Raw genomic sequence first — 18,908 nt, forward strand, 5'->3', positions numbered from 1 at the left:
CAAGGCAGCTGGCAATCAACTCATGCAAATATGTATTTAAATCTAATCAGTTTTTGCAGCTAATCAGTTTTGCAATCAACAAATGGCCCACAAATCTAACAGTGCCGGTTAACAGAGCTCTGTTAAGCATTAACATTAACATGAGCGCACGCAATGCTAGCGAAAGTGAAAGTTTGCCGGCAATTGGACTTCTATTTGTATAAGTAGTGAATGCGAGTATAAGAGAAAAATCAACTACAGCAGCGAGAGACCGAAAAGCATATGGCTACACTGCACAAAAAGAAAACACCGAAATGAATACGAAATGTGGATAATATCTTATCTCGCTCAGCAGTCTAAGATAGCAATTAGCGTGAGTCATGAAAGAGATATGAATAATAATATTGACATGCAAACATCTGCTAAACTTTTTCTCACAGTGAAATTGCAATGTGTGCCATGCAAGCAACGTACACACACACACACACACACAATGACACTCACACATGCGGCCAATTTGCCGAGTTGACACGAAGCGTGTTCGGCTCATCCGCAGCTCTGCATTCGTGGGCGTCACATGCACCACAACAACATTCGCCGGCAACTGCGACGCGCAGTATGCAAAACAAAGCTGAAACGTGCAGTTGGCGTCGTCAGCAGCAGCATCATCGAAATCCTCAACTCAACACGCACAATAGCCAAAAAAAAAACCAAATCAAAAAAGAGCAACAAGCGCGACGTCTCTGCTGCGAATACGTCGCTGGCGGAACGCGTATAATGCAAATTAGCAAAAACGCAGCGCAAATAAACAAATAATTTCGCAGGCAGCCGCACAAATAAATTAGACAGTGAAAAATAACAGAGAAATTTTTCGGGAAATTCAAGAAATCGAAAAAAAAAAAAAAAAACGTAATACGAAATACAAAATCGTTTGCCAAATATTTAGAGAACCTCAAAAGAACAAAATAAAAAAATACAACGAAAAAAAGAGTGCGTGCCATTTGTGAATTGTTGAGATGCCAAACGCATCCCAAGATGGAGATAGGCTTGCTGTCGTCGGCTAAGAATGGTAAGCATTAAACGACATTTATATCCTTGCGCTGAAGGATTGCCCATACAAAACAAATGACACTCTGAAAGGGTCCTTGGAATTCATTATTAGATAGCCAACAATTTATAACTGTTGCATGTGAAAGAACAAAGCTCTCTGCCATTCCGATTGAAGCGACAATTAGAGCAGAAAGTATTGAATTGAAGTCGATGGACTCTCAATTCATTTCATTTCATGTCGATTCCATCGCAGTCCAACCAGCAGATCGTTTTTCCTCCTTCAGTTGAGTTGCTGGAAGAAGCAGCAAAACGAAAAGAAACGAAGCAATCAGCAGCTGCTACGCATGTAATTTGTCAGACAGATTTCTTTCACCGTCAGACAGGAACTCTTCTCTCAGCTGTCCCCATTCATTGTTTTTTTGCTGCTGCCGCCAAACTGTTTCCTTCCTGTACGGCTGACTGGGTGCCATTCGGCTACGCTTTTTGAGCCAGGACATGAACAGGACGACTTAGTACAGAGCTGAACAGAGCAGCGAAGAGCAGCGAAGAGCAGCGAAGAGCTGAGCTGAGCTGAGCAAGAGACATTGACATTTCAGTGCAAATGAAGTGATAAAAAGTAAAAGACAATGCTAGCAAACGGCGCCAGCTCGAAAAACAGAAACCCATAACAACAGCAACAACAAAATGTTAATGTCAATGACGAAGACTTAATACTCTCACATATGCTGACATTAATATCGATAATATATATCAAATTTTATTAACATATTTAACGAACATTGTATTATCAAGATACCAGTTTTCATAGTCTAATTAAGTTCGTAATGCATTACAAATCTCTTATTAAATTCTCCAAGGGGCAATCGAAAAGTTAATGCCGCACAAAGTGAAGTAAAGTAAATGCATGACTTAACCTAGATACCTTCTTGTCACCCACGAGATGTCGACAATAGTCAAACAGTTGGCGACAGAAAACAAAGTGACACAATTTCCTTTCACGTCAAACGAATAGTTTGCCAAAGGATCGAATGAATATGTTGAACGAAGTTTTCAACTTAGACAACAATCTCACATTGTAGCACGAGTATTAAGAAAATTAAGTATACGCCAAGATTTCGCTACAAAATTCAATTCAGTTGTTACATGGAAATGTACTAAACGATTTAAGATAATAGTCAAACATAAATAAAATTTAAACCTTTAAATTACAATTTAAAATTATGCAAATTGTAAGATCAAAATATAATGAATAATTGAAGAGCAAATAAGTATAAATTAAAAACGTTTAATTTACACAAAAATCAATTGAATATAATTTAATATTATGTAAATTGTAAGAAACAGAAATAATGAATAATTGCAAAGCAAACAGATAGGAACTCATAACATTTAATTTGCTCAAAAGTAAATATCAACAATTTTAAATTATGCAAATTGCCGCATAGAAATACAATAAATAATGGTAAAGCAAAAACTAATTTTAAACTATTCCATTTTAATTGTTCCAATGATTATCAAACAAGTCTATAATAGTTACAGATAAACAAATGATAATATTACAATTAAAATGCCATTAGCTAGATGCAAATTAGAAACTAGTCAAAAAAAATATAATTAAAATGTAATAAAATAACAAAATTGGGGAATCAGAAAAGAACAGAAAACAACAGCTAAGTATGCCATAAACTATTTTACGCCGAGTATAAAAATTCGCCTTGCAGCGCAAGTGAATGAATGAAAATGCCTTCATTCATGACCAAAAATTATCACTCAATGATGAGAACTACGCAAGTGCTTATTATAATTGGCAAATCAGGACTTCGGGTAGTCAACACTTGTTTTACGGCTGCTCCCTTTAAGCACTTAATGAGATATCCAAAGCTGCCTGTAAACTTTCAACAATTTTCCCCACAGCAGAAAAAACTTTTGCAATTAATTACGAGGAGACCTTTAAACCGAACTATATAAGCAGTTGATGCAAATGGGGCACAAATAGGGGCAAATGGCATGAGGCAAGTATCAGATGGTAGATGCTATAGATGGCTGATAGTAAATGGTAGATGGTAGCTGGCATTGCCAACGATACTTCGCTCGAGTTTTAGATAAGCATGTCAAGAGCTGCTTCAATTAGTTGTGAGCCGTAAATGGGAATTGAAATGCAGTCAATGCGAGAGTGCATCCTGAAAGCATCCCAGAAGTTAAGGAGCGTTGCGTTTGAAATTGGCTATGCATAATAAAATTCAGCCGTGAACTTTCCATTGCTAACTGTAGCTGGCCTACTTATCGACAGCCCTAATGAAGGCTGAATCACAACACCCTGAAACAGTCAGATGATAGACGATGTTGCTGCAGTTCAGTTGTAATGGAAAGTAATGAGAACTCAGCAGCATCCATCCGACCCAACTGATTGCAGGACTGTCAATTAATAACCAACTGGTAGAGACCAAAGGGGAGCAGTTGGGGAGAGGGAAGCCAGCAGGTGTTAGTTGCTGCTATGTGGTGCTAAAGTGCCAACAAACTGTTCATAAAAGTCCACAGATGTGGCTACAACAAACTAAAAGAAAAAGAGCACAAGAAAAGTTGCCTTGAAAAAGCTAAAAGAAAATATGATAAGAAAACACAACAGAGCAACAATGCAACGCCACAAAAGAGGGTGTAAAATATATATGTAACGAAAAGTGGCAAAGTGTAAGCAAATGTAGGAATACTCTAAAAAAATTACATTAAATATAAGGTATAATACAGCAGATATCAACGAAGAAGAGTAGTTCGAAATATACTTCTATGTTTTTAATTTTCAAAATTTAAATCCGATTTTTCTTTTACTACTTATATTTATAGAAATATCAAATAAATGTGAAATTTAAGTGAAGCCCATAAAAAGCAAAACAAATTCTAAGGCAGATATGAACAGATCTGAAATATTCTTACAAAATTTAATTCCGAATTTCCCTCAACAACGCATATTAACATCAATTTGAAAATAAAAACAATATTAACAAAAGTTTTTATTAAATTTACAAATCTCTAAATGCATATTACAAAAACATAATGATAGCTCTAACGAACTGCATATCGAATTGACAAATCATCTCATTACAAATATTTCCACAAAAATGTTTCATCAAATTCAGTCATCAAGGCAACTCCAGGTTGCTGCAATAAATCAGTATAATGCATATTCTCATATTCCCACACTCTCTACACACAACGATGTTTATGTTTCTTTTGCGCACAACGAAAAAAAAAAAGAAGAAAACTTGCCACAACTTTTTCATCAAGTTGTCGCCAGGCATTTTAGCCCCACCCAACTCATTGTTGCACATTGCATCTGTATCTAGTTACGCTCGAACTCGCCTTCTACTTTGCCTCCCTGGCGTCGCCATGATTAATGTTCAAATTAAACAACGCCAGGCTGACGTTAATGACGACAAAAGAGAAGCAACGACAACAATGGCACTAACGCAACCAACAAAAAAGAAGCCAAACTATAGTGTTAGTCACAAAACAAAATGGCAAAAAATATTAACATAAACAACAAAAGGACTATAACAACAACAGAACACAACACAACTGCAGCAGCAGCAACAGCATCATAATATATTGCAAATAGTCTAGGGGCATAATGTTATCGTAATCTATCCATTCAAAAAATATCCAAAAGCGAAACTGTGTTTTCGTTATGCTGAATAAACTAGTTGGCAATTGTGTAGGGGGCGGTATTCAAAACATACTTAGTATATTTGACCTCGCATAGTAATTTTTCAGTAGTGGGAGGAAATCGTTTAAAATATGAACTAGCATTCAAAGTATTTGAATGAAGTTTTTAATTATTTTTGTACAAATATATTTAGATTCCATACATATATTATTCCGTTTATTATATATTAAGTGAAGCGCTTAATAATTGTTACAGAAATACATTAAAATTCCTAAAAATATTATAAATTGAAATTCCGTTAAATACTTTTTACCACTTTGTTGCAATTTAAGCAATCCAAAAATACTTTAATTATTCCATCAATACGTAAAAGGCTTTCTAATTGATTGCTCATCACTCAGTATTTTTCCTACAGATTATCGACTTAACCATCACTATTAAATGGAGTACAAATTAACTAATCAATCAAATCAATGAATAGACCAAGCAACTCCCAAAATAAACTAAACGTATTAAACTTAATATGAACTCCCCTAGAATGCGATTAATTTCCATACGAGATATTCTGTATTAGATAGAAACCCATTCCAAGGGCACTCTATGAGTCATGAGATCAATTTCGCTCTGCTTCCGATTCGATTTCGCAATTCAATTAGCGACCCAATGACGAAATGAATGATTGCCATTGGGCCCCCATGAAACAAACGGATGTGACAAGAGCACCCCCAACAAAGTATGGCAAACGCTGAAACGCTAACCAGCCCACACCAACTTAGAGATTATTGATTGGACTTGCTGCATGTGACACAAGAGCGCAAAAAGAACTATCTAATGATGATGAACTTGCCAATACCCAAGCATAATTATGTTAGCAATTACCTGAACATTATATTCCCCCTTTTTTTTCGATTCAATGCAGGGTATGGAAAGAGTAACCCACACATTTATGTGCTGCTGATATGAGCAGCACAAAAAAAATATCAATTAATTAACGGCATGATTTAGTGTTAATTGAGCGTCAATACATCATTGATAAGTACTTACATAGGATGCGTATATTACACTCGCAGAGGCGTCAAAGCTCCCCTGGGGATTGTCTGGCCCGGTTTAGTAAATATCATTGAGTCCCCATCCCTCGAGCTCTTCTCTTGACTCTACTCGTATCTTAGCCAACAACTGGGGTCGCTGAAGAGCAATCAATTTAAATTGGCAATGCACAATACAAGTACATCATATTTTCATTGCTTCTGCTTAAATGAACTTGTGCAATTAATGAAACAACAGATACATGAGGAGCAGAGCAAGCGGAGGGGGATGGGTCATGGCTACAAATATTGAAAGCACTTCAAAGAGCAATGCGATAAACAGAATAATAATAACAAATAGCTGCAACGTCAACAACAACAGACGATTGCACAATTAATTAAAATATTCAAACTGTAAAGTTGATTGAAAAACAACACAAACATCATAATCAGCAGCTCTATTAGTTAGTACCGTTCAATAAAAAAGATTCGTCAAGGCTAGAAAGCATTGAAAAATCGAAAAGTTCTATACAAATACAACTAAATTATTTATTTGCAGAGTTATACAAAAACTTATTTATAAAATTCACCAGCAGGCAAACAATTTGCTAGTGTTTAAGTGGCAATATGAAAGTTCTTAAAGTCACTTGAAAGACAGCAAGAGTGTTAATAACTGTCTAAACTTTAAGCTTTAGCCATAAGTTAACCCTTTTGGCCAAATTGATTATTATTGCGCACATAAACTCAGCCAACTATCATAATTGAATGAATAAATAGCACAGATGGTTGCATGCAAAACATTGACGACCAAGTTCCATTGAACAACAGCAAAAAAACAAAATAAAAACAGGAGCAACAGCAATAACAACGCATAAACAACAACAACTTTTGAATAATTATTAATTGGCCATTCATGTTGCTAATTGCATTTGAAGCGAAGCATCAGCAAACGACTTTCGACTTTCGAACCGGGCAATTTGCTTTTGCCTGCCGCATGATTTGCTTCTCACTCAGTGCTGTTTATTTATTTTTATGCTTGTTGAATCAGCTGTAAATATCCACAAAGAGCAACTGATTGAAGTGATTGGCACTCTGACTGCTGGACTGACTGACTAACTAACTCAGGAACTTGCTTGGCAACTCATCAAAGCACTAGGCGCCACGTGCTGACAATTTTGCTATCTCTCTGTGATTTTCCCTCTGCTGATAATTACACCAGAAACGTTATTTACACACACAGGTAAATGGCAGCTAAGCTGGTGCAAAAAAAAAAAAGAAGTAGAAGCAAAGTTCCATTGAAACACAACTCAAAGCAGTTTGCCTTTGAGTAGTTTAGTTCAAAAGCAGGAGTCAAGAATAAAGACAGATCAGTAGAGTTGTTTGTGGCCCATGGGGCGTATGATTGCTGTCGTGCAGAAGGCAAATTCGGAGTGAATAGGAAAGCAAAACATTGCTCCAAAACATTCAACACAAAGGATTGAAGCAAACTAACTGAGACCTGTGAGTAGAAAATGTTTCACGTGGCGTATGATTGATGCAGGCAATGAAAAATGACTGCAAGGCAGAAAAACATTTGAAGCAAATTCAATGTGACGTTGAATAGCAAAAACAGGAAATTAAATTATTATTATGAAAATTAATTAGACAAAGCTGAAAATGGCGAAGCAGATAATTTAATTATTATTCGCATTATTAAGGATATTAACAAACTTCATTAAATTCAATTGCTACTGCACAAATTAATGGACCAAACCGATAGTGAAATTAAATTATAATTACGAAAGTTACAAAGTAATTTCATTATATATTTTGACTGATACAAAAAAAGTATAGTTGAATCTCAGTGCGTATGATAAATACTTCTAGGAAAAAATCGACTTAACAAACATACCATAAATTGAATAAAAAGTGATGTCGGCCAGACCGAGTTGAGGAGTCATCAGTGCGTATGATTAATACTTAAAGCACATAAAGTTTCAATCAAAAAGAAAAACCAATAATAGACGTAGAAAAACCGAGCTTAATACTGAAAGCCGTAATTTAATACAGCAACTAAATTGCTTATGAAAGCAGTATTTTTGATGAGAAAACAATGGACCAAAAAAATATGTGCACATCAGTTTAATTTCAACAGTTAGCAGTGCGTATGATTCAATAAAACGCACAGGAAAATTTAATCAAAATGCGTAAATAAAATAAATACGAAAAAGAAATAAAATAGGACAAATGCTAATAATAGAAACCAAAAATTCAAAAACTGACCAAAAATTATGCATCTAGTTAAATCCCACAATGAAATCGCCAAATATGCGAACGACAAAAGCATTTCCATTAAGGCAACAATCGAGAGCATTTGCCACGCCCACTCCCACGCATACGCCTACGCGGCATATGGAACCAATGTGAATAGTTCAATTATTTCAAATAGTTCCCAAAAATTATGTTGCAAATTTTTGAGCTGAACTATCGAGGCGTGCAACGACAACGATTTTCCTCCTTCCCCTCCTCCTTCTCCTCCCCCCACTCGCCCCTTCTTAATGAGCATGGTCCGAAAGCGCACACAATAAACATAACCAGCAGACATCGGAGGGGGGCGTGGCGATATATTGGTGCTAATTTATGCAAATTGCGTCATGTGGAACACGCATACACAGCGAGCAGTCAGTAAATTGCACTGCGGGTGGGAACGGAAGGGAGAGAAGTGTGGAGGAAGTGTTCATCTAAGCGCCTGCAATAATGCTACGAAATTGAAGCTTTAACCACGTTATTATTGTTGAGGCGGCTTTCGATAATTAGCCAGCTTGGAGCGTGTGCTTAAGCTATTTACTGGGTAGCTTTACACGTTCCTCTCGAGATGCCGATGTGTGCGAGGGCATAAGATGAAGGAGGTGTGCTATTGAGAGTCTTACAAGCAACCGCACTGATAATGCTAATACGATTATGTGATGTGTATAATGAAACACCTATAATAAATTCATATGCCAATGCGGTTAATTGGCTGCAAAATTGACTCTATGCTTATGATTTGTGATTTGCTGGTGAAGCTTGAAATTCGATTTAAAAGAATTTAAATTGAACATAATTAGAAATTTAATTTTATAGAATTTAATTAGAAATTTAAATTTAAATAATTATAAAGTAATATTTTAAGTGATAACAAAATTAATTACTTTCTTAAATCTACAATTTTTTATACCCATTAAATGAAGGATTATTTCTTTAATGTTTTTATATATATAAGTATGATGATCACACAACAATTCTTGCATTCATTGACAATGTGACTAATTCTAAAAATATAATAGTATTTTTCTATACCAATTATACGTCGATATATTTTTGATACTTAAATGTGATATATCATACGGATCTTTGACACGTATATGATAGGTTATTTGCAAACATATACTGAAAGATATTCCCAGTTAGACAATAACTAGGCTTTAGCTACTCACTTAATTACACAGCCACAATTTAAATAAATAGTGTACTGTAATTCGAGTAAAACAGTAATAATTAGTGCAGTTAAAACTCAACACTCAATGTCCAAGCTACTCTATCAAAACATAGACAAAGCCCAAATGAATGGTTGCAAATCCCCAAATTGATGCTAAATATCTGACTAATAGGCTAACAGGTCGGATGGCTTTAAAGCCACGTGAGAGCCTGGCATCAAAAACCTGAACGTCAACAACTGGCAGCTGGACACTGAGTGGAAGTTTTGCCGTTTCCAAGTAACGAGTATGCAAAAGGCACTAACAACAGACAAAAAAAAAATTAGCTGTAGATGAGCCCATGGAACAATGAATACAGTCAGAGGATGAAGCAAAGAGGATACAACGGGGTTAGAATAGAGCTTTAGACGGCTGCTGTTGAAACCACAAAACCCACAACAGCAGCAACAATGGAACCACATCAAAGGGTGGCTCTTCTCGGGCCAAATTTGGGTTTCATTTCGCTTGGCCAACAAAAGGTGCAAATGTGTGTGTGCAAATGTGTCTGTTAAAAGCCGCATGCCACTGCCTATGATAAATTGTGGGGGCGGAGGACTAAAGGCTGAGGGCGGTGCTGTAAGCCAGGAAAATGGAGAAGGCAAATGAGTCAGAGCTTGGCAATGGTGTTGAGAGGCAACATAAATAAAATGAGCGGTCCGGCTGGTTAAATGGCAAGGGAACCGCATCAGTTCCACAACTTGGACTAGGCGACAACAATCTGCAGGCTGCTGCACTTGGTTAACAATGCGAGAAAGTCCACACACACTCACACATACATATTCACAGTTGCATTCACTTATATAGTGCTGTGCACATAATTGAGCTGACAGGATGCGAGCTAACCAATGTCCTGTGTGGCTGGCACTCGGCGCATAAAGTCAACTTCTGGCTTATTGGAATGTCAACAAGATGCAAGGGCACTGATTTAAATATACGCTGTAATTTCGCTGAAAAGCTTTTGAATAATAAACGAAAATACTCAAAATATGTTATAATAAATAATATTAAACTTTAAATCCTTTTTTTTTTTTAATCATAAACATATAAAAAGAACTAAATAAGCAACTAAACATTATTAAAATAAATTTAACAAAATCTTCTTCAAAATTCTAAGCGATTTTTAAAAAATTATTTTGTTTTGACTTTCACATAAAATCATGTTATAAATCATTATTATATTTAGTGATTAAATTTAACTATTTTGAACTAATAATATGCAAAAATATAAAATTTTGAATCAAGTCATTAGAAATAGTAAATTTAAATTTCACTAAATTATTAATAAGCGAAAATATAGTAATATTAAAGAAGACTTTAAAAGTGCTAAAAGAAAATGTTACTTAATTTTATATTACATTCATTAGATGAGATTTTTTTCTTCATTTAATCTTACATACCTATCAAAAGTTGTTAATACTTAACAAAGAAAATATTATCATTAAAACTAAATTATAATCATACATAGTTTAAGGATAAGTTCACTTAATTTCATTTATTAAACCAATACCATTTAAACCTTTCATAGGTAACTAATCTTCTATATAAATTAATATATAAATTGTAAACAATCTGTTGTCAGCTTAAAGAAATACCTGCCAGACGATAAGATATTAATATTGAGGATTATTTTAGAGATTCGTGCTTCATATGCTGCTCAAGCTCCTGAAATTGACAGAAAGAATAATAAATAAGGCTGAGCTTACAATTTAAATAGATTTTGCCCGTGATTAAGCATATTTACGATTATGTAAATATGTATGAATATGTACGCGTACTTTGGGTAGCCACTGTTTGCTTACAGCACGATGTTGTCTGGCTAAAACAATTGTTTTGCGATCAAAAGGCTTTCATTTGTAGTCAGTCTAGAGGGTCCTTTACAACTTGTTGTTTATAGTATGAAACGTGTTGTGTTTTTTATCAAAGGCCCCAGCTGAGTGGCTACCTGTGGGGCAAAAGTGTCCCAAAGATTAAGTGCGGTCAACATTTGGCAAACAGCGATAGCGACAAAGAGAGAGATAGAGAGAGAGAGAGCGAGTGAAAGAGAGAGAAAGCAATGGGTGAATTGGCTATTGTTTATGTTGCACTTTACAGTGGGCCGCACACACTTCATAAACACGGCCCACTCCAAGTGCACTTGACAGGAGGCGCAGCATGTTGTTGACTATGGGGAGGAACGACAACGAAACCGGGGAGGAGGACGAGGCTTGAGGGTTGCCATGCAAATTTGCTAGCCATATTTGCAAGCTCTCACTGACTGTGTGTTCGCCTGTGTGTGTGCGTGTGTTGTTGTACTTGTTGTTTATCCAAAAATTATGCGCCTCACATGCCGCACCAACCGCTCTCTCTCTCTCTCTCTCTCTCTCTCTCTGTCCCTCTATGCCAGCCACCATAAGGCAGCTAAACATTTACCAAGCTGTTGGCTGCCCTCCATGCTTCCTTCAGTTTCAGTTCTTGTGTGTGTTTGTGTTTGTTTGCCCTGCGCCTTGTTGTATGCAATACATTTTGCCACACTGTTTAACTTGCTCTGCGGACTCCACTGTAAATTTGTGGCATTATCCGCACGCGTGCAACAACAACTCGTAAGTTTTAAGATGATGCTAGTCTTGGTCTTGGCTCTGGCTAAGCAGCTGTCGGTTTTTGGAGTTCAAGTGGTAATGGCAAAGTTTCTTGCATGAAACTTTTAATTAATTACATCGAATTTCACCATCTCACTCCATAAATCAAATCAATCAAGTGCTACGGAATTAAAGCAACTTTCAATGTGCATCAATTACGAAATCGAATCAAAGATTCTCACTTCAATTATTGAGAGTGGAGAGTTTAGTTTTTCGTTGCCCGTTTTTTTGTGGCTTGGCCATAAATCAAGTTCGCCCTCAAGTTGCATTTGTCAATGTTTGTGGATTTTAGCTGCCATCAATATCGTTTTGAAAAGAAATCGAAAATTCTGGGTGTGCTGCAGCAAACACACACAAAATTTCACAACTCGAGCAGCTTTGTTGCATATCCACATAAGCCCTAAACATCTGCTTTATAGCCTCTTGCCACATCATCATCATCAAGAGCAGCAGCAGAAGCAGCAATAGCTGACGGAGTCATGTCCGGCCACAAACTGCACGTCATTCAAGCCAAAGCCAGGCTCAGGCCAAGTGGCAGAGACAGAGCTGTGCTCTGTGGCAAGAGCCACATAAACTGCATAAATTTTTAATAAGCGACGCACACAAAATGCAGCCAAGGGACAAAAAGTTGACGACAACAGCGTTGACAGCATTAGGGGCAGCTGAAGAAGGATGGTAAAGGGATGGGAAGAGGGGCTGCACCTTCCGTTTGGTCTCTCTGCCTGTGTCAGCAACCAAAAATTGCCACTTGAAGTTGCTAGTGAAAAACTGCAGCAATGCTGCAATTGCAGCTGCAACACATGTGCCATTTGCCTCTCCAATGACAACCAATGTGTCCCCCTCCTCCACTCTCTGTCGTGCCTCTTTCTCGCTTTGTAGTGTTGCAATTTGCGCTTGCATTGTGGTTGCAGATAACAACAACATAAACAGGAGTAACAGCCACAGTTGACGCTGCCATTTGATAGCACAATAAAAGGCAAAAAGCATTCAACAGATACGAAAACGATAGCAGCCAAACAGCAGCAACAGCAACAATAACAACATTAACAACAGCAACGGGAAGACAGGTGTAAAACTAAAGCCGTTAAAGCCCTGCCACAAACCTGTCAAACCAATAACAATCAAGCAACAAACACAGCAAAAGTCGGACGTAGCTAAAAGTGGCGATATATGCAACACTGCGTATACTCTATATTATAGAAAATGCATTATCTTCTGACTTTCATGTTAAAATTCTAAATAGAAAACATTTTATTTTCTATCTTACACTGCGTGTACTCTATATTTTTAAATAGAAATCATATTCTTTTCTAACATTGAATTTAACACTGCGTATATATAATATATTTTTAATAGAAGACATTATATTTATCTGTCTTGTATAAAATTAAATCGTGTTAAACAAAAAAATTATTTTATACTTTTTAAATTTAATTTATCATGAATTCGCTTCAAGATCTCTTTCAATTTCTCGCTTACAGCGTTTAATTCAATTCTCCTCTCTTCAATTCTTTCACTGCTCTCTTTTTACTTCTTCCACGTATAAGCACGATAATCTCGTTTAAAGTTTCATATTTCCCAAAAATCCCTACATTTATTTCGGACCCTGTTATGGTCGTCTCTTCATATTAATTTCATGCACATGCCGCCAACACGACGATAATTGATTGCACAATCTGAATTCATTCACGAACTGAAGTCCAAAGCTCCACCTCTTTCTCTTGCCCCTCCCCACCCGCTGTTGTAGCCTTTTGTCGGCCAGCTCATGTCAATTGCATTGAATTCGTGTCTCGCTGATTGCAGCTATCGTCGATGGCAGGCGATTTACTGCTCAGATTTCTATACGAGAAGTTTACGAGGGCGTTACCGAAAGTCCACCTGGGGACAAAGCGACTGTGGAGTCAATAAATTCACACACAATTTGCTTAAAGTCTGTAAGGAGAGACATGAATATGTTTTTGAGCCGCAGAGAATTGCTTTTTAGAATTTAATGGGTAGTCAATAAATAAAAGTAAAGTAAAAAGCCGCAAAACTATTTTAGAATTATAGAATTAAATTAATTTCATAAATGCTTACTTATTTTTAAAATCATTGAAAATGATTTATTTTGATGGAAATCTGCCATAAATTCTTCGACTCCCAATGCATTATTCCCTCACTCTATTAATTAAGTTGTTTGCTTCATCAGGACATTGTTAGATTAGTCAGCTTTCTAATCTCAGACAGACAAAAATCGATTAGCTTTTGGCAGATTTGCTTGACAAAATTACTTGACAAGACAATGAAGTTGCACATCACAGCGTTTTAACCATTTTGAACTCGCTTATACAATGTGATTTCTGTTGAAATACTGTCTTAATGCACACTCACATCATCATGGAAAATAACTGTCAAGCTTACTAGCGTTTAATGTGCTTGTCAATCACTCAATGTCATGCAGTCAGTCAGTCACTAAGTCAGAACAAAGAGTTGCATGTATGAATTTGATTTAAATAGTGATAAGCTATTTCAATCTTAAGCAATATTTGTGAAATATTTGGAATTTATTTACATTTTCGAGTCTATTTTAATTTGCGTTAACTAACCGGAAACTAACTAGTCAAGTTATATTTGTAGATATTGTGTAGCTAGCGGACATAATCGTAATTTCCAATGAACACTTCAATGCAGATTATAATCGTTTTCTGGGTTTTTGTGTTTGGCCAACACTTTTTGGAAATTGCAAGTGAAATTTATGTGTTATGCATTAACCTGTCAGCCCGCCTCCGTTGGCTATTTTAATTTGCAAGATGTAAGAGAGAGAGCTTTGGAATTAAATTGCAATATTTACGCATTGCCAAAGATACTGCAAATTAATTTGCACCAAGCACACAACAAAAGTCTGCACTGAACTCAATATGTTTAGTCCAAGGAGATTTGCCAGAGAAATCGAGCAAGAGAAGTCGCAAAATTCAAGGACAACTCGAGCTGTGTTTGGCATGTGGCCATTGCAACACTAAGCGGCTTATCTATCTGCAACTTATATAACCACAAGTGCATATACATATATACATATATATATCTTCATTCGTTTGTAGGTGTATTGCACAAATATTGAGCTAGACACGTGCCGCATGCACAAAATGTTGTTTGTATTGACGCCTCGTGAGGCATGCTGAGAAAATTCACATTTTCACCTGTTATTTGCATAATTTGTGCGTTGTTCTTATGCAAAGCTTCGAAAGATATTCCTATCTACATACCTACGGCTTGAATTTTATTTAAGTTTACATATTGTTGGCCACAATGTTGCTTCGTTTTTTGCCAAACAAATTTATGCGTAATTTAATTTCAATTTAAATGTTAATTCCAAAAATTGTTACAAAATCACAAATTTCCCGTTACCGTACTCTTCGCTTTGATTGTGAATTTGTATGTTTGCCCAAAGTTAATTGTGCGTATTATTTGTGCAATCCACTCTAGAGTTTGATTTATGCGCAACGCTTTCTTGGAATTTTCGCAGAAAAACTTGAAGAGCAAAATAATCAAAAGTTGAATTTGGAACTTTGTTAAAGTCGTTTCCATATTAGTCGCAAATGGCAAAGCTCATTATTATATCAATGAATTTCTAAGGAGCTACTTTTGAAAAATGGTTGTAAATTTATGTTTTATTATTCTTAACTTGGAATTAAATTCTAGGGCTGAGAGTGCAGTCAGAGCAAGTGAGAGCTTTAGTTTAAATTGCCATAGAAATATTTGTGATTTTAATTAATTAATAGTGTTTAAATGTGCAGACTAAGAAAAACATTAGCTTACTATTTCTATCTTTAGCTATTTGGGTATTTGTGTTTAACTACTCATTTACTCATTATTAATTTTGGCAGAATATTCAACAATTAATCCTATAATACTTGACTGCCTAAGGAACATTTCTAAATAAATTCTAAATTATTATAAAAGCACTTAATTAAGCACATTAAAGATTAAGATAAATTCAACAACATTTTCTAAGGCCAAAATTGCATTGTAATCGAAACGTGGCAAGTACATGAAAATTATGCAAATCAACTGGCACACTTAATTAAAGAGCAATCAACTAATGTTTTTCACATTTGGGAGGCCAATCAAAACATGCAAACATGAACTTTTGCAAACTCGACCAACATGTTAATTTCGCAAATTTACAATTCACAATTTACAAAATTTACAATTATTTTGCAGGCCAAACAACAGACCAAATGCTGACCACGAGCTCGACAAATTGAAAACAACCAAAGCAAACTAAACAAGGATTTGCAAAAGCCACAAACAAAAAACAAACAAACTTTCTATGCAACAAATGAGAGAAGAGATTGAACATTTAAACAGCGACAACTAATACGAAAAGTGCTGCAACAAAATGTGGCTACTCAGTCTAGGCCTGCAGTTGGCCACAGAATCAGAGTTTGGTTTAAGTAACACAACACTTGTGTATTACCCCAATGACACGATGTACAGCACACAGCCGGCGGGAGATTATCTGAGTGCCACAGGCAGCTCGTATGCATCGAGCACCGATTTGCCCACGTATCAACATTGCATTGCCACACGGAATTCCTTTGCCGATCTGCTCACCTTGGTGCTCTATGGTTTGGTGTGCATTGTGGGACTGTTTGGCAACACGCTCGTCATTTATGTGGTGTTGCGATTCTCCAAGATGCAGACCGTGACGAACATCTACATACTTAATCTGGCGATTGCCGATGAATGCTTTCTCATTGGCATTCCCTTTCTGCTCTACACAATGCGCATTTGTAGTTGGCGTTTCGGGGAGTTCATGTGCAAAGCTTACATGGTCAGCACTTCGATTACCTCCTTCACCTCATCCATTTTTCTGCTCATTATGTCCGCCGATCGTTATATTGCCGTATGTCATCCGATCTCTTCACCACGCTATCGCACAATACACATTGCCAAGCTCGTGTCGGCTCTGGCTTGGACAACTTCGGCGGTGTTGATGCTGCCCGTGATGCTCTATGCCAGCACCGTGGAGCAGGAGGATGGCATCAACTATTCGTGCAACATCATGTGGCCCGATGCGTATAAGAAACACTCGGGCACCACTTTCATACTCTACACTTTCTTCCTGGGTTTTGCGACGCCTCTTTGCTTCATACTCAGCTTCTACTACTTGGTCATCAGGAAACTACGTTCAGTGGGTCCCAAACACACGACAAAGTCGAAGGAAAAGCGACGAGCTCATCGCAAAGTCACTCGCTTGGTGCTAACTGTCATCACGGTGTACATTTGCTGCTGGCTGCCGCATTGGATGTCGCAGCTGGCGCTGATCAATTCCAATCCCGCGCAGCGTGATCTCTCTCGGCTGGAGATACTCATCTTTCTGCTGTTGGGCGCCTTGGTCTATTCCAATTCGGCAGTGAATCCGATACTCTATGCCTTTCTCAGTGAGAACTTTCGCAAGAGCTTCTTCAAGGCCTTCACCTGCATGAACAAGCAGGAGATCAACGCACAGCTGCAGAACGAGCCGAGTGTCTTCACCAAGCAGGGAAGTCGACGTCGTGGAGGATCCAAGCGTCTCCTAGCTGCCAATGCGCAGCAGCAGCTGCAACAACAGCCGCCGCTGTTGGCGTTGCATGTGGGCAACAACAACTCATCGACAACGACCTCATCGACAACGACGGCCGAGAAGACGGGCTCCACGAATGCCCCGAAATCGTGTAGCTCCAATGGCAAAGTTGTTGCACCGGGTGCTGAGAATTTGATCATCTGTTTGGATGAGCAACAAGAAACCTTCTGCACCACAACGCGACGTGGCTCGAATTTGGTGCAACAAACGGATCTGTAGAAATTAATTGAGATATTTGAATAAATCTACATTTGTAAGTTTTATTAATACTATGATGATGTGTTAAGTTCTCTGGCATTTACAAAATATGGGGTAATATTTTCTATTAATCTGTGTGTGTATGTATGTATGTATATGTGTGTTTTGTATGTATGTATGTGTGTGCGTGTTCTAGCAACTAGTCAATTTCTTCTAAGCAGTATTACTAAATGTTTTACATATAAACAGCCACATTGTGTTTTTTACCATTTTATACATCGAAAGAAATTAAAGTTTAGAGAAGTCAGGCATCTCTACATATTCTTAACTTCAGACATTTTTTAAAGAATTATAACTCTCTTATATACTACGATTAGCTATAATGATTTTATGCAATATATAAAAACTACTTCCATTTCAAATTGTTATCTGTTCAGCGAATCTAAAAGAAATAGCTCAAGTGCAGATAAAAGCAGTTGTGTCTTTTTCAAGCTAAGCGTAAATTTACTTTAGTACTTAAGACTTTATTTATTTATGTAAATGTGCTTCTTAATGGATCAATAAATACAAATTGAAATAAATTAAATTAAAGAATATTTTTAACAAGACTTGCAATAGAAATTGCATTATACAAAAGTATGGCTATTTTCAAAATTTATTGGACAAATAAATTTCTAGATTTTTGATATGCAAAATGGAAATTTAATTACAAAAAGTTTGGCAATATTTTGATAGTTCTTTACACACACATTTATTATTACATTTTAATAAAATTAGTAGTTTAATTGAACTTTAAAATTGGCATTTCGTATGTCAATGTTCAAAGCAATTTTATCAAAATTGAATTAAAATATTTCATTAGTTGTGGTTTTTAGCTTTTGAATTGCAAGCTTTAATAAAATCGACAGGATAATTAAATACAAAAATCGGCATTTCATATGGCAAATCTTAAAGTCATATTTATCGTAATTTAATAACATTTTCTGTGCTTTTCTTTATTCAAAGCAAAACGTTTAAGAAAGAATGATCTTTCTCCCACCCAATTCTCATCTATTTGTGTCCAACAAGTGTATTTAAGTAAATGTGTTTCTTAATTTAAATTCAAATAAATTTAAGAAAGCAAGAAATTTAATATGAAATGTGGAATTCAATAGAACAAAAGTTTAGCTTTTCTTAAAATTTAAAGTTGAAATAATAAATGCTTGAAATCTAGAATGTCACAATTGAATTAAAATACGGAAACTTGCTGTGGTCAGATTTAAAATGCTCCTAAAGCAATGC

General features: G+C 36.4%; 1 protein-coding gene across 1 annotated transcript; it reads left to right on the forward strand.

Annotated features, from left to right (window-relative positions):
* The first annotated feature begins 589 nt into the window (after nt 1-589).
* On the forward strand, nt 590-18,200 carry LOC133843361 (somatostatin receptor type 5). The gene is made up of 2 exons (XM_062276867.1): nt 590-1,048; nt 16,025-18,200. The coding sequence occupies exon 2, from the start codon at nt 16,203-16,205 to the stop codon at nt 17,646-17,648; it is 1,446 nt and encodes a 481-aa protein (XP_062132851.1). The 5' UTR covers nt 590-1,048; nt 16,025-16,202; the 3' UTR covers nt 17,649-18,200.
* The last annotated feature ends 708 nt before the right edge of the window (nt 18,201-18,908 follow it).

The sequence above is a fragment of the Drosophila sulfurigaster genome, chromosome 3 (assembly GCF_023558435.1).
Source record: "Drosophila sulfurigaster albostrigata strain 15112-1811.04 chromosome 3, ASM2355843v2, whole genome shotgun sequence".
Taxonomy (NCBI): domain Eukaryota; kingdom Metazoa; phylum Arthropoda; class Insecta; order Diptera; family Drosophilidae; genus Drosophila; species Drosophila sulfurigaster.

Bases quoted from the DNA above. Each gene is read 5' to 3' on its own strand.
- LOC133843361 (XM_062276867.1), top strand. From the start codon at position 16,203: ATGTGGCTACTCAGTCTAGGCCTGCAGTTGGCCACAGAATCAGAGTTT.